This window comes from Mycteria americana, chromosome 1 (genome assembly GCF_035582795.1).
Source record: "Mycteria americana isolate JAX WOST 10 ecotype Jacksonville Zoo and Gardens chromosome 1, USCA_MyAme_1.0, whole genome shotgun sequence".
Lineage (NCBI taxonomy): Eukaryota > Metazoa > Chordata > Aves > Ciconiiformes > Ciconiidae > Mycteria > Mycteria americana.
The window spans coordinates 199,742,233-199,756,838 of record NC_134365.1 but is presented as its reverse complement, the minus strand read 5'-3'; the positions used below and the strand labels follow the sequence as shown (position 1 = coordinate 199,756,838).

The 14,606-nt window shown below is 42.5% G+C and overlaps 1 protein-coding gene across 1 annotated transcript in view; it reads right to left on the bottom strand.

Annotated features, from left to right (window-relative positions):
- USP12 (ubiquitin specific peptidase 12) overlaps positions 1–13,242 on the bottom strand; it is a 40,093-nt gene extending 26,851 nt beyond the window's left edge. The window contains exon 1 of the mRNA XM_075490849.1: positions 12,933–13,242. Within this exon, the coding sequence (XP_075346964.1) occupies positions 12,933–12,980 (48 nt within the window). The 5' untranslated portion in view covers positions 12,981–13,242. The remainder of the gene's footprint in view (positions 1–12,932) is intronic.
- Between the last annotated feature and the right edge of the window lie 1,364 nt (positions 13,243–14,606).

Here is a 14,606-nt window from a genome sequence, read left to right as displayed (position 1 = left end):
TTCACACAGGCCTTAAAGCAGACAGCAAGTCTTCTGTGCCATAACTTAATACTTACATACTTATAATAAAGAACCTAACACTCTTCCATCACAAGGAAACTATTTCAACATAATCCAAAATACCTCAGAGATACGTGTTTTCAAATATGTTCTGTTCAAAACCATCTCAAAGTTATATAATTTTCATGTATTTTCATGCAATTACGTTGTTTTGATGTTCTGTATTTATTATTTTCAGAGTAGAGCTTCTTTAATAACAATTGCATTAATATAGTATTGCAAAGCAGGTAATACAAGGCCAAATGGTGAGCTCCTCTTAACGAGTGTAATTTTCATACTGTGTAGCACATTTCAGAAAAAGTTAAGAAATGCAGATTGTTCATAGGAAGCAAAGAGACTGGTCTGTTCCCCTTACAGTGAAAATATAAAATGTTCAAAGTGCTTTGCTAAATACCTTGAACTTTGTAAAATTAGAAGACAACACAGTACAGCTAGTGTTGGTGTGCATTACAAATGCTGCAGCCTTTGCCCAACAAATCTGTTGGGTCTGATCCTCAGAAAGAAGTCAGAGAAGGTAACTTTAATTACTCTGTGGTTCCAACTGATGACTGTTGACTGAACTGGTGCAATAAACGTTGGGTTTCAAAGGAAAGAGAGGTTTTTTTATTTAGAGACAGAAAAACCTCTACTCTCGAAATTCAAAGAACAAAAAAACATAGCTTTCTATGAGCTCTTACACTGATTGCTTTTAGAGAAAAGCAAATGTATCCAACTCTAAATCCCTTTTGTTGCATACAACACTGATATATATATTTATCCTCTATCAAACTAATACATGAGCATGACTATTCCAGTCTAAAGTCAGGCCTAAGTGAAGCTAAAATAGCACATTGTATACAGCAAAGAATCTTAAAAACAGATGTGACTCCTTCCCAACAAGTTCTTTCTTTACACCAAAGACATAGCAAATAGCCCTGGACATTACAACAGTAAAATTAAATCAAAATCACAAACTGCATTAAAAACAGCATGCAGGATTTCACAGACTAATTACAGATATGGGCAAGGAGGATAGAATTAAAATTAGGACTGTATCAAAATGTATAAAATTAAAATGAAACTCTATTATGTGGTATCTGCCATGACATGATTGTGGTACTGCAGCACTTAAAGAGTGGTTACACAACCTAGCTTAGTAGTTCTGAAACTGGAAACACATGGTCAAAGGCCCATCAGGAGGTAACAACTTTAACTAGAACAGAGCCAAAGATAGTGTTAACTGCACACTTGAGACAGTACAGCTCTGCTCCATTCACAACACAGCCCCAGCTGCTTTTTCATCAGTCATATCCCCTGCAATTATGATAAAGCCTCTCCTTTACTGGGGGTTTGGCTGCAAGGCTTACTACTTTAGAAGCCGTGCTCAAATGGCGATGTTGGCAGTAAGGAAAAGGAGTATAAACCCTCATTTAAGACTAAAGCACTCCACAACTTTTGAATATTTAGTTTTGCAGCCTTATTGAAATACACCCACGAGCTCTGGCAAGGTGGATATTATTTACAAATAAATTAGAAAAAAAGGAGCTGTGGAGGCCTTTTTATCTTATTCTTAAAATCTCTCCTTCTTTAAAAATAAATAAATTCAAGAGCAGGCTTTTAGGAAATTCTCTTTTCGAAGCTAGGGTGGAGTAGCTGCTTTATTCTGTCTTTGGAAGGAAGAATATTATGGTATAAACTTTGATGTTTCTGTTTTGTACAGACATGAACACTGTATTTAGTTTTCTAGCACAATAAAGATCCTGACTTGGCAACTGGAAAGACATGCTAAGATACTCCAATATAGTTATGGTTTTCTGATTATTCAAGGCTGTTTCATAAACTTTCACATCATTTCAAAGCATGGCATTACCTATGTTGGAATGCAGTTGTTTCTGAATGTTTTATTACTACAAACCTGCATGGATGTTTTACACCAATATAAAAAACCTCAAGCTACTTAGACTTCCCTCTACAGCTCTCTTTTTGTCTATCATAAGGGATGTTATTCCTCCCCCTCAAAGTCATCATTTATACAGTGCACAGCGTGTTGGTTGCAGAGAGCGAAAACATAGTGTGCAGCAGGGTCTTGAAAGAGTATGCGAAAATGCACGTTCACACCTGACCCGTAATAGCTGGTTTAAAACCTAACTATCCCTTGCTGCAAAAGGCTTCCCATTCAGCATTACAGTACGCATTATCAGTCCCAGCTGACTCTTCTGTTATGCAAATACAGATGCAGAGGGGAAGCACTGCACCACCACCAACTATTATGGTACCATATCATCTTTTGGACAAGAGGACAGCAGAGGTTTAAGGCAGAAGTGGAGTCTATCTCTTTCCATCAGCCAAGATGGGCTTACTGGGCTTGGGATCTAGACTTGGGAGATTTCAGTCTGTGATGTATGTTGCAGAGTATGGAACTTCTTCCTCTGCCACTTAACTGGGATGTGGGAAGATCCCAAAATGAGCCTCTCTTTTTTGGGGCTCACTGAACAACCCATACAATAGGTGCTCAGTCCCCACACAGCAACTTGGCTTTGACATTGTGCAGGGGACAGAAAGGAACATCATCAGCTTTGGTCAGTACACCCACCTCCAGTTTCCTTACCCTTCTGAGCAGAAGCACACAAGGTCATTAACCAGAAGTGGGAAGGAACAGAGGCACAACAGAAGTCCAGAAAAGCTAATATTGCAATAGTACTGGCATTTACCAGTTTTTGCATCGTATTAGTGTAAAACCTATACATCACCAAACACTGCCTTACATTACTCCCTGCCAGCACAGAAATAATTATACAGGCATACAGAACACATATTTGTCATAGTTAAGGCAATATAGCTTTATAAAGTGGAAAGTTCAGCAACTAAGGTGTGTATACAAGAACACAATATGAAATCAAGATTTGCTTAACTTTTATTTGTTATTGAAAATGATTCTGGAAACAATGTTAAAATATCAAGGGTTATAAAAGAGTGTTCTCATGCATAATGAAAGTTAGGTGTAAAGCTGAACTACTGTAGACTTCATCCTGTGTTTAACTTCAAACTGATACGAGATAAATCGTGAGAAAACTTAGTTTAACCACGTTCAAATCAGTTGAACATTTATTGTATATCTCCCCCACCAAGTTAAAGAAAAAGGCTGTATTATTGGATTTATCAAAGATCCCCTTAGATGCTAATTTCTTAATGAAGGGATAAGAATCCATGTTTACCATGGAAGGCCCTTAATTAAGTTTCTGAACTTTTATTTTCAAAAGACCTCAAGGTTTCTATAAATTAACACATTTAACATTAACTAAATTAGTATTTTATTTCAGTTTAGTGGAATCCAAGCCCAGAAAACACAGTGGGAGAGGAAAGTGTAGTATATTTTAATTAAGTACAGTTGAATTTTCCTGATTTTCAAGTTTTACAGAGACACACTCTCCCAAAGTTCTAAAATAAACTAAAAAAACCCTGACTGTACATTTCAATGGAAAAGGGGGGGGAAAAATATAAAGTGCAGACATATGATGGGGTTTTTTGTTTGTTTGCTTAGTTTTTCACTTGCTAAAGCAATAATATTGTTAAATGCCATTTCTGCTTTTATTATTGCCTTTTCTCACTGCCTCAGAGGTCACACTATTGTGGTGCTACACGTCAAACTAGTACTCCTGAGACACACTAACAGCTAACATATGGATAAGCTAATTGGAGCCAATCTGTAAAGCAAATCAGTTGGTGCTTATGATCTGACATACACACTTTGGGTTTCAGAGGGGTTTTGCCAGATTAGTTCTAGACTGGCTCTGTGACTGAACACCCAACTGCAGCTGAACTATGTTGCTTGATTTAGTTTCCTCCAAAAGGAATCTAATTTGTGCACTCTAAGACCACTCCAAGATGCAAACCAAAGTATGGTAAATTGGGATGCCTGGGAGAATCACTTCAGAATTGCACATACCGTACCTGAACTAAAACATTAACGAAAATGCACCCAGCACTTGTCTAAAGAAAAACAAAAAGGCCATCCTATATTAAAAATACTGTCTAAAACCATGTCAGCAAGAAGGCAAACAATTGCAGTTTTCAAGTGTCCTGCCCTGTTGTTATCATTCAACCTAGTAGGCAGCATTTCTCTTACAAAGACTTGATTCATAACCAGCCTAATGTGCTTTGAAGATTACACTGGTGTTAGTCTTATTGGGGTGGGATAGGGGGGTTTGATCTATCCCTTTCTAGAATAAATATCAGTTGGTAACTTGGTGGGTCATCTTTTCAGTAGTTTGCTGTAACAGCTTTATCCTCTAGCGTCACTGAGTTGTAAATTTCCTGAGTAAAACAAAAAATTTCACCTTTAAAAGAAATTTCTTCTCTCAAAACTTACATTTGTTGTCAAAATTCTGAAGATCCATTTCTCCCTTCATACATGCACTATGCGAGATCCTTCCCTACAATGCTCTCCACCTCCCTCAAGAAGCAAGGAACAGTAAGATACAAGGTGACTCACATAACTAAACCATGTTGCATAGGTATATGTAAGCCCAATTTTTTAAACATGACCTTAGCTATAGGTGAATGAACAACAACAACAAACCCCACAAAATAGAACTTTTATTCTTCCTAGTGACAGAAAGGCATTACAAGTAAAAGGGAAACTCAGTAACCAGGAATACCAATGCTTTCCTGAACAAGAATAAAACATTACAAGTCTAAAATTAATTTCATTATTTATAATTAACAAAAATAAATCTTAGTACAGAAGCACTCATTTACTAGTGCTTTCACTTTTTTGCCATGTATTAGAAGACTCTTTCTTGTCTGTGCCACTAGTGAAGGTATACAGAATTTCATAGCCTGTACTAATTAATGCACTGTGACTGATGGAATCTTCTGTTAAAGAATAAATACATAATTCTACTCTTCCAGTTATGTTTTATCAGAATATGTGAATTCCTACTTTTCCATGTATTTATATGAATCAGAATTAAGAGCAAACAGAATAGCTATATTAAATCAGTTTATATCTGTTGTTTCGACTGCAACCAAAATGGAAACACATTTCTTTTGATGCTGTTGCTAGCCCAGGAAGCAGAAGTGAAATATGCTGAGTGGGATTCAATAATCCTTGTTGTTCATTTATTTGCAAAAGAACATGCGTTAGTAATACACAACTTGATAATCTAACTATGAAATATTTGGATAGTTTCAGTTCATATTTTTAAAATACTTACAAATAGTGTTATTTTCTTAACTAATTAGTTTAAGATGCAGTCCTGTATATTCTAATCATGGGCAGCTAAGACAAAAGGTTTTTTATTGAGTACAAAGTAAAAACATCTCTGCCTGGGCAAGGAAAATGATAGCATAGCACAAAATTACCTTCTCTTTGCATTTGGTATGTCTACCACACCATCTTTTCGAGACCCACTGAGCATACACAACATCGTTTCCTTCACAGCAACTATAATCATACTTCCTCTGAAGCTGAGACTCAGAGAATTAGGGCTCTGGGCTTGGCTCCTTCATGGAATGGATCTTCAAAACATGAAAAGATGTAATGATGTTTCTACAATTCTTCCCCAATTGCTGCCAGACTTGAAATGGACTTTGTCTATTACCTGCCCAATACAGAATGAAATCATATTCCTAAAAACTAAAATACTGCTGTGGTGGGTTGACCCTGGCTGGACGCCAGGTGCCCTCCAAAGTTGCTCTATCACTCCCCTCCTCAGCTGGACAGGGGAGAGAAAATACAGGCTCGTGGGTCGAGATAAGGACAGGGAGATCACTCACCAATTACTGTCATGGGCAAAACAGTCTTGACTTGGGGAAAAATTGATTTAATTTATTGCCAATAAAAAATCAGACTAGGGTATTGAGAAATAAAAACTAAATCTTAAAACACCTGCCCCTCCCCACCCCTCCCTTCTTCCCAGGCTCAACTTCACTCCCGAATTCTCTACCTCCTCCCCCCCCCCGCAGCACAGGGGGACGGGGAATGGGGGTTGTGGTCAGTTCACCACACATTGTCTCTGTCGCTCCTTCCTCCGCAGGGGGAGGACTCCTCACACTCTTCCCCTGCTCCAGCATGGGGTCCCTCCCACAGCAGACAGTCCTCCACAAACTCCTCCAACATGAGTCCTTCCCACAGGCTGCAGTTCTTCACAAACTGCTCCAGCGTGGGTCCCTTCCACGGGGTGCAGTCCTTCAGGAACAGCCTGCTCCAGCGTGGGTCCCCCACGGGGTCACAAGTCCTGCCAGCAAACCTGCTCCAGCGTGGGCTCCTCTCTCCATGGGGCCACAGGTCCTGCCAGGAGCCTGCTCCAGCATGGGCTTCCCATGGGGTCACAGCCTCCTTCAGGTGCATCCACCTGCTCTGGCGTGGGGTCCTCCCCGGGCTGCAGTGGAGATCTGCTCCACCGTTAACTCCATGGGCTGCAGGGCACAGCCTGCCTCACCATGGTCTTCACCACCGGCTGCAGGGGAACCTCTGCTCGGGTGCCTGGAGCATCTCCTCCCCTCCTTCTTCACTGCCCTTGGTGTCTGCAGGGCTGTTTCTCTCACATATTCTCACTCCTCTCTCTGGCTGCTGTTGCACAGCAGTTTCCCCCCTTCTTAAATATGCTATCACAGAGGCACTACCACCATTGCTGATGGGCTTGGCCTTGGCCAGTGACAGGTCCGTCTTGGAGCCGGCTGGCATTGGCTCTATCGGACATGGGGGAAGCTTCTGGCATCTTCTCACAGAAGCCACCCTTGTAACTCCCCCGCTACCAAAACCTGGCCACGCAAACCCAATACACTTCCAACAAGATAAGTTATATTAATACTGTATAATTCCAGAAAATTCCTGGGGTAACGCTGTTTATGATATCAGGTGCCTTTGCTTTGGTTTCCTCTGATCAGATGGATTTTCAATAGCATCGGTGCTACACATCTCATAATGACACTTATTAAGTGGGGTCCCAAAAGATCAAAACTATTACCTTCAAAGACTTTCAGTTAAAGGTTGAATTACTAGCAGACAAGATAGGAAGTCTGTGAGATGTATTTAAAAGAGGATCTGATGGTGACCTTTTTCACTGCCTAAAAAGTACAGACAGTTATAAGCATTATATTCATCTTTTAGAAAAATCCTCATCACCCCAAATGCAGAGAGGGAGGAGAAAAAAAAAAAACAACACACACATTTGCTCAATTTTTTTTGTTGACAAACTGCACACTGTGGTGTGTTTTGGATGCTTTTTTTAATCCACATAATTCCTGTTTCATAAAAAGAAGTATGTTGCTTTTATGATTTCCCATTTTCATGGAATTATAAAAAGAATTTGAGTTTATGAAAAATGGTAAAAATGTTTTCCAGTTCTGGTCTGCTTATGTTAATACACCATTCTGGTTCTATGCTACAAAAAGATCTAGATTTTTTTTTTCCCCCCTCAACTGAAAGACCAGATCTTTCTGACCTTTAGACCTTACTGAAATAAATAATTTGTTAAAAGCACTTAACTTCAGCAAACTTCCTAAGCTAGGAAAACAAAAGTTACCCCCTATACAGGGCTTTTATACACCTCTTTCTTTCAACTAATTTGAAAGAGAAAAGTAGACAATATCAACTAATGGACAGACATCCTTTTACCACATTTTTACAGAATCATTTCTAGAAGTTTTAATGCAAATTAGTTACTTCAGTAGTTTAAAAAGTAAATACAAAGACTATATAAATGACCAATCTAAATATTCAAGCTTTTCTAGTAATAGGACCAGTTATTCCCACTGACACAGGTAAAAATTCTGTTGGCAAGACTAGAGTCCACATTTGTATTTCATTGTTTCTTCGTGCTTAGAACTTGCAAGATGAATATATGTACACATACAGGCAAAAAGAGAAAGGAACATTTATATAATTGAAATTATACAGCTAAGTAATATGTCAACTAAATAATTCTCTGTGCTGGTACAAATATTGTTTTACAACTACCCAACTTCAGGAATTTTTTCTTCGTGTCTCATATTTGACATTTGTTTTATATTAATTTAGAGTCAAATTCATATTTTGATGTAAATTTAAAACAAATTTGTCTAAATTAATTAGTATACTAAGCAGTGTCACAAATCCAGTATTTTAAAGAGCAAATGTACAGACTCATCTTTTATTACCATATTGTAGCATGTTACATCTACAAAAATGATGATGACAAATGCCACAGTCATGCTTGAGTCTTAGTGTCACATTTATCTTGAAATATTCTCCCGATAAGAACTCCAACAGATGAGTGAACCTCCCTACTGTCGTTTAAGCTCTTATCCCAATTGTCTAACAAATACTTCTCCAAAATTTAATGTGCTTGCAACAGAATCACCGCAACAGAACCACCACAACGGAACACGTGCCTGAACACTCCAGTCCACTGATCAAGGTGGATTCAGGTCATGATGCCAGAGTGAAATGCAGGGGCTGAGACACAGCACATGTTCCTTCTTGCCAACTCTGCTACATGAGCAAGTCAGGCAGACGGATAAAGGAATACCACAGCACTGCTATTTTCTCTGTGTTACTTTAGTCCTCTCCTCTGCTTTCTTTTCTATCACCTCCTCACTTTGAAGCTATGTTTTTCCACAACTTTTCTTTCCTTGCTGTAACTCTCAATTCTCACTTCTTCCAGCATGAGCCTTCTGTACACTTTCCTGTGGAATCTGTTAACCTGATCATCAATTAATGTTTAAGTATTATAATTTGTGCTTCAGAAGAGACAGTGCAATTAGAAGGAACAGGAGTGAGTACATCAGCTATTTCTGGCTGACTGCAAACTCTGGCAAACATCAATTTACACTAAGTGTAGATTTCACAGTGTAGGTTTGAAAACGTTATTGTAAACAAGTAATTCCTTAAGCAGTAATGAAGTCCATACAGGTATCTCACAGTTAGTTATAAAATTTTCCTGCGATTAAGTGTTTTTATAAAGCCTCTCTGCTAGGACATTGGAGGTAGGTGCACTGCAGCCTTCCCTCAGCTGGGCACTTACAGGGTCTGTTTCCTGTAAGCTGCTTTTTTTTCCCCACATGCTTGTTTGAACTTAAGTACCTCCGAGACCTCTTCACCCTTGTCAAATATGACTGAAACTGGTGACAGTACCCTTAGACAGGAGACAGGCAGGAAAAGGACAACAGCCAGCCATTCAGCATGGTTCCACAAGTCTTACTCCTTTCAAAAACAAAACAAAAATTTGGATTGTAAGATATGCACAGACTTGTCATGCAGAACACGCTGTTACATCACACAATCCACATCTAGCTACAAACTATGTATTTGATGTCAGTGTCGGGGGGCTGAATCGATCACTGAAGACATTCAGTGACACTGACCCTGTATATAAGATGCTAAACTGGCAGATAGAGAAGGGAACACGTAGACAAATACCTCAAACATGAAGAAAAGATTTTCATGTCTAAGACTACAGCTTCTAGATTAGCATCATTTATAGATTTCATTAAACTTTTTCAGGTTGTGCTAACATAATCAACCAGTTTCTAGAAAAAGACTGAAAAACAAGTACTACTACCATTACAACTTCCTTCTGTATGTCTGAGACTGACGTCTTTGTAGCTTTTAAGCTACAAGGATAATTTCTATCTTCTCTTTACTTCAGCTACTGTAAGAGTTGATACCTTTCAACTGCTGGCAAGTGTTTGCTGGATTCTAGACAACAGAAGCAAAAGTCAGAAGTGCTAGATTCAATCTCTATTTTATGGTGAGTATAGCTTGGGGGACATCTTCATTGCAGTTAGCATGGGTTACTTTACCACTGCCATGCATAAAAACCATGCAAACCATAAAAGCCATGCATAAAAAACCCCATATAATTCAGTCAGGTAAGACTTTGACTGCAGTTTAATGCATGGATGAGGGTAAAAGACCAAGTTCTACTTTTACTGTAAAGACATTTAAAAAAACCCCAAAAAATAAGCAAACCACACATTTTTAACCTCATCCATTTTGCAACAAGAACAATGGCTAAACCACTCAAGGGCAAAGGTATTTTCCAGTACTTTTCCACAAACTCCAGCCATGTAATTAAGACTTACTACAGCACAAGCAACCACGGGAATGGTAATATAGAGCAAAGAAGTCCAAGGAAGCTCAAAGGGGATACAACACTAGGTGACAGTACTACAGGAAGAGCTCTGCCATCGCTGGTATGAACGCTGGAGTATAGATCAATGAACTAATGAAGCATACAAAAGAACCCAACCCTTTGTAGACAGAATGTGCTCTTGTAAGATCATCTCAAAAGGCACCATGGCTAACAAGCTAAAAATACTGGATATCACTCTTCACTGTACCCACGCAACCTGCCAGTACTGTAAAACATAATATATTGCTTTCCAATATTCAGAGCTTGAACAACAAGGATAAGATGCATAAAATATAAGTGAGTCAGCAGAAGTGAAACTTGAATTTGGATGCAAAAAAGGAAGTCATGAAACAGGACTGCGATGGAAGAGCTTTTTCAACATAGTTCCAGACTGCTCTGTTACAGACTGTAAGTGTACATGCATGTTAGGTTTGTGTAGCCACAAACTGTCTCTTGACAAAAACTGCCTGTTACTGGTTTTGTACCAAACAAACACAAGAAGAGAAGCAACAGCCTGAGAGTTCTTGTAAGAGACATGGGGAAAGGCAAGAAAAACTTGTAAGAATTTTTAGGTAGTTGTCTGGCAGTTTATCAAACAGTGGGTTGACACAAAGAAGAATTGCCAGAAAAAAAATAGTATTACTCAGCAATTACATTCCTTTTTGTTTTTGCAAAATATATGCTTAAACATGAGTATATGACTCTTGTTAAAATGAAAAAGATCTGCCTGACCATAACCACATTGTTCTAAACAACTCCACAGTAAATACCAAGTGCTTCTTCATACTATCTTTACTGAAATATTTTTAAGCACAATCTTATATTATCTATTAAGTGTTGTAAAAACTTTTATAGCAGGTATCCTACGCTAGCTGTCCCATCTCATGGTACTATTAAAGCTTATGCATCAGAAAGGCACAGGAAAAATCTTATGCCTGGAGTTCATCCACCTGAGTGCACATGATAATGACTGGACAGATAATACCTAATTGCCATCAGAATTTCAGCTTCATGGATATAGACACTTTAGTTAATCATAAGAAGATTTTCGGTTGAAAAAATTGTTTCGGGATTGACCTAAATGTCGATGACATAATGTCAATGACATAATGTCATTTCTAATACCATACATACAGAATAATCTTAAACTAGCTGCTTGGCCAGTCCAGACCTACAACTTCTATGCTGTCCAGAAGCAGTAAAGTGAGGTCTCATACTGGACCTAAATCAAGAGGCCAGCACTGAATTTATGTTGACACAAAGGCTAGTGGTCAACTGTGGATGAAAACATGCTAGCTAGAACTGCAATAACACGAGATCGTCCTAGCTCAAGGATCAATCACATTGACTCCTCAACAGTCTAACCGAAAATCTAACTACTTCAGAGAACGAAAACTCATGAAGTACATGGTGTGTGTCCTGCAACATTTGGCCATATAAAGATCTTGGTATACAGCTCATGAATTCAAGAAGTCAGACTGTCCAAGTCCAAATGAAAAGATGTGATCTCCCATATCACAAAAAACATTACTCCAGCCGATCAACAACCACCTGAGCAATCTCGCCCCGTGAGCTTACAGACATTCATTCAAAATTCTCATGGGCTACCTCTGAAATGTCTGAGATGTTAAAGCCTCTCTGCAGCAAGATTTATGAAAACCATAAGTCAGTTTCCAATAATATAAAACGTAAGCATTTCCCACTGTTTGACATCATGATATGTTATAATCCCAATTCAGCAAATTAACAAACTAGATGACAGAGTGCATTCTTGCCCTTGACCAACTCTTCTCTTCCCCTGTGGAAACGGATTTGGGAACAAGAACTTTCATTTGGCCATGGAACCGGCAGAAAAGAGCACAAATGCAAGATTTTCAGCTATGAACCGTCAACACATCTCTTCCATGACAAGTAGTGACTTCTACTGACTAAGGGATATTTCCTTCCTTCAGTTCAGCATTCCTCCACCAGCGAATCTACTGAGCTCCCCACCCCTCTTTAAAAAACCCCAAGAGAGCCCTATCACATCTGTGTATCTGCTTCTTGCTCTAATTTATCAAGAGAGAGAGTAATGAAAAAGCAATCACTGGAAGAAGCCTCCTATCAGGACCCGGATCGATGCAAACAAGTCAAATTACATGCCCACGCGTGGAGCGTGCTTGGCTGAAGAGATGAGGCGGGACGCCAGCACTTTGCCGGGTAAGCGGAGGAGCACCCGTGTGCTAACAGGAGAGGCGACTACAGCCCCGCCGCATGGGTAAAGCACTCCGAGGGCAATTACGAAGCGGATGGGGAGAAGGAGGGTGCTTCTAGAAACCCTGCCCTAACAGCATACGTGCAGTGAGCAACCCCGAACTCGAGGCAACGTCCTACAGCCCTCGGCAGACTGTGGGAAAAGCCGTGCTCAGAGACCCCGCACTCCTACCCCGCTCACCGTCAGGACCCCCTCGCCCCCAGCCCAACCCCACCCCGTCAGCGTCCGCATCAAGGCCGAGTCTCCCAAAGCCGATTAACCCCGCTCCGCTTCCGATCCCCGCCCACGGCAGCTCTCCCGCTCCCGAGGCAGGGACGCCTCCCCGCCGCCCCGTTCCCACGCCGCCGCACCACCCACCGCCGGGGCGCCGCGCAGACCCAGCCTCCCCCGCAGCCCGCCCCTCGCACGCCTCCCCACAGCCCCTGCCACCGCCCCGCGTCCCCACCCCCGGGGAGCCGGCAGGGCGGGAGGGGGCCGCGCCGCCCCGGCCCGGCCCGGCCCGGCCCCGGCCCCTCACTCACCATGGTACAGACGGAGGCGATTTTGGAGACTGTCATTAGGATTTCCATCCGCCCAGCGCCATCTTCCGCCCAATCACAGCGCCGAGCGAGCGCAGCCGGGCTGGGCCGGGCGGGAGTAGGAGGGGAGGGGAGGGGAAGGGAAGGGAAGGGAAGGGAAGGCAGGCGACGGGGGCAGCCCTCGCCGCCCCCGCCAGCGTCCGCCGCGGGGCGCAGCCGGCCCCGACGGCCCCGACGGCCGGGCGCGCGGCTCCCAGCCGGCGCCACAGAGGCTCGCTCCCCCTCGCCCCGCGCGCGGCCAGCACCGCGCGAGCCCGCCCCACCCCGCCCCGCCCGGCTCCGCCTCCCGCCGGGCCCTAGCGCCGCCGGGTCACCGGCCGGCTCCCTCCCGCCCCTCAGCCCCGGTGCCGCCTCGCGCCCCGCTCCCGCGCCCCGCCCCCCGGCAAGCTCCTCTCCGGGCCCGGCTCCGCCCCCCCGCTGCCTCCCGCGACGCCGGGCGCCGCCGAGCACGCATGCGCGACACGGAGGGGGCGGGGCGGGGGCGCGCGCAGCGCCGGCTGGAGGGGCGGGGGCGGTGCCTCGCCCGCCTCAGGCGGGGCCCCGGCATGGCAGTGGCGGTGGGTGGCTGTGGGTGTGAGGGTCCCTCCCGGCTGCCCTCAGCGCTCGGGCTTTACTTTTCTCTTTTCTTCCCTCTGGGGCCCTAGAGCTGAAATCTAACGGGTGAGCGCTGGCAGAGTTGGGGGGGTTAGTGGGTGTTTCCGTACTGCAAGTGCTGAGCCGCTTGCAGGGAACGAGTTCCCTGGCGGCCTGGAGAGGTGAGGAGAGTGAACAGGCGTAACTCGCAGCCAAACGATAAAAGCAAAATGAAAAACAGAACTGAGAAAACTTTTGCCTCGTATCAACTTAATGGCTCTAATGCCAGACTAACTTCAAAGTGACTTTTGACAGCTGAACAGCAGTTGTCTTCTCAAAGCCGTTCCTCTAGGGTCCCTCCCAGGAAGAGGGGGATGTGGAGAGGCACGCACCTATGAATTCCTTTCTTCTCTCCTTTTTTTGCTTCGTCTCTGAATTACCAGCTCTTTGCTTTCCATGAGTCCGGGATTTGCATGTCCCAGCCTCAGATGTCTTGGAAAATAAAGCTGATCTGTAGAGTAGTCATTTATATCAACTACTTGAGGTGTCTACTTGAGAATGAGATGAATCGTCTAGATGTGCCTGTTTGTCTGCAGACTATAACAGAAATCTGGATGACTTGTTCAAGATGTTGATGTTTGCATTAAAGAAGCATAAAGCTAGCTAAGATAAGAATAATGGAATCATTCAGGTTGGAAAAGACCTTTAAGATCATCGAGTCCAACCATTAACTGCCAAGTCCACCGCTACACCATGTCCCTAAGCACCACATCTACACGTCTTTCAAATACCTCTGGGCATGGTGACTCCACCACTTCCCTGGGCAGCCCATTCCAATCCTTGACATGGAATGTCCCGCCCTGTCTTTTTTTCACATATGGGAAACATCTAGCAGATCAAGATGCATTATTATTAAGAACAATGTCCATGCACATAAGGCCTAGATCATAAATGCATCCTTTCACTGTAAAAAAGATATTTTAATATCTATAACGTTAAATCATGATACTTTCTATCATCTTCAGAAGTAAACATTCTTTAGCA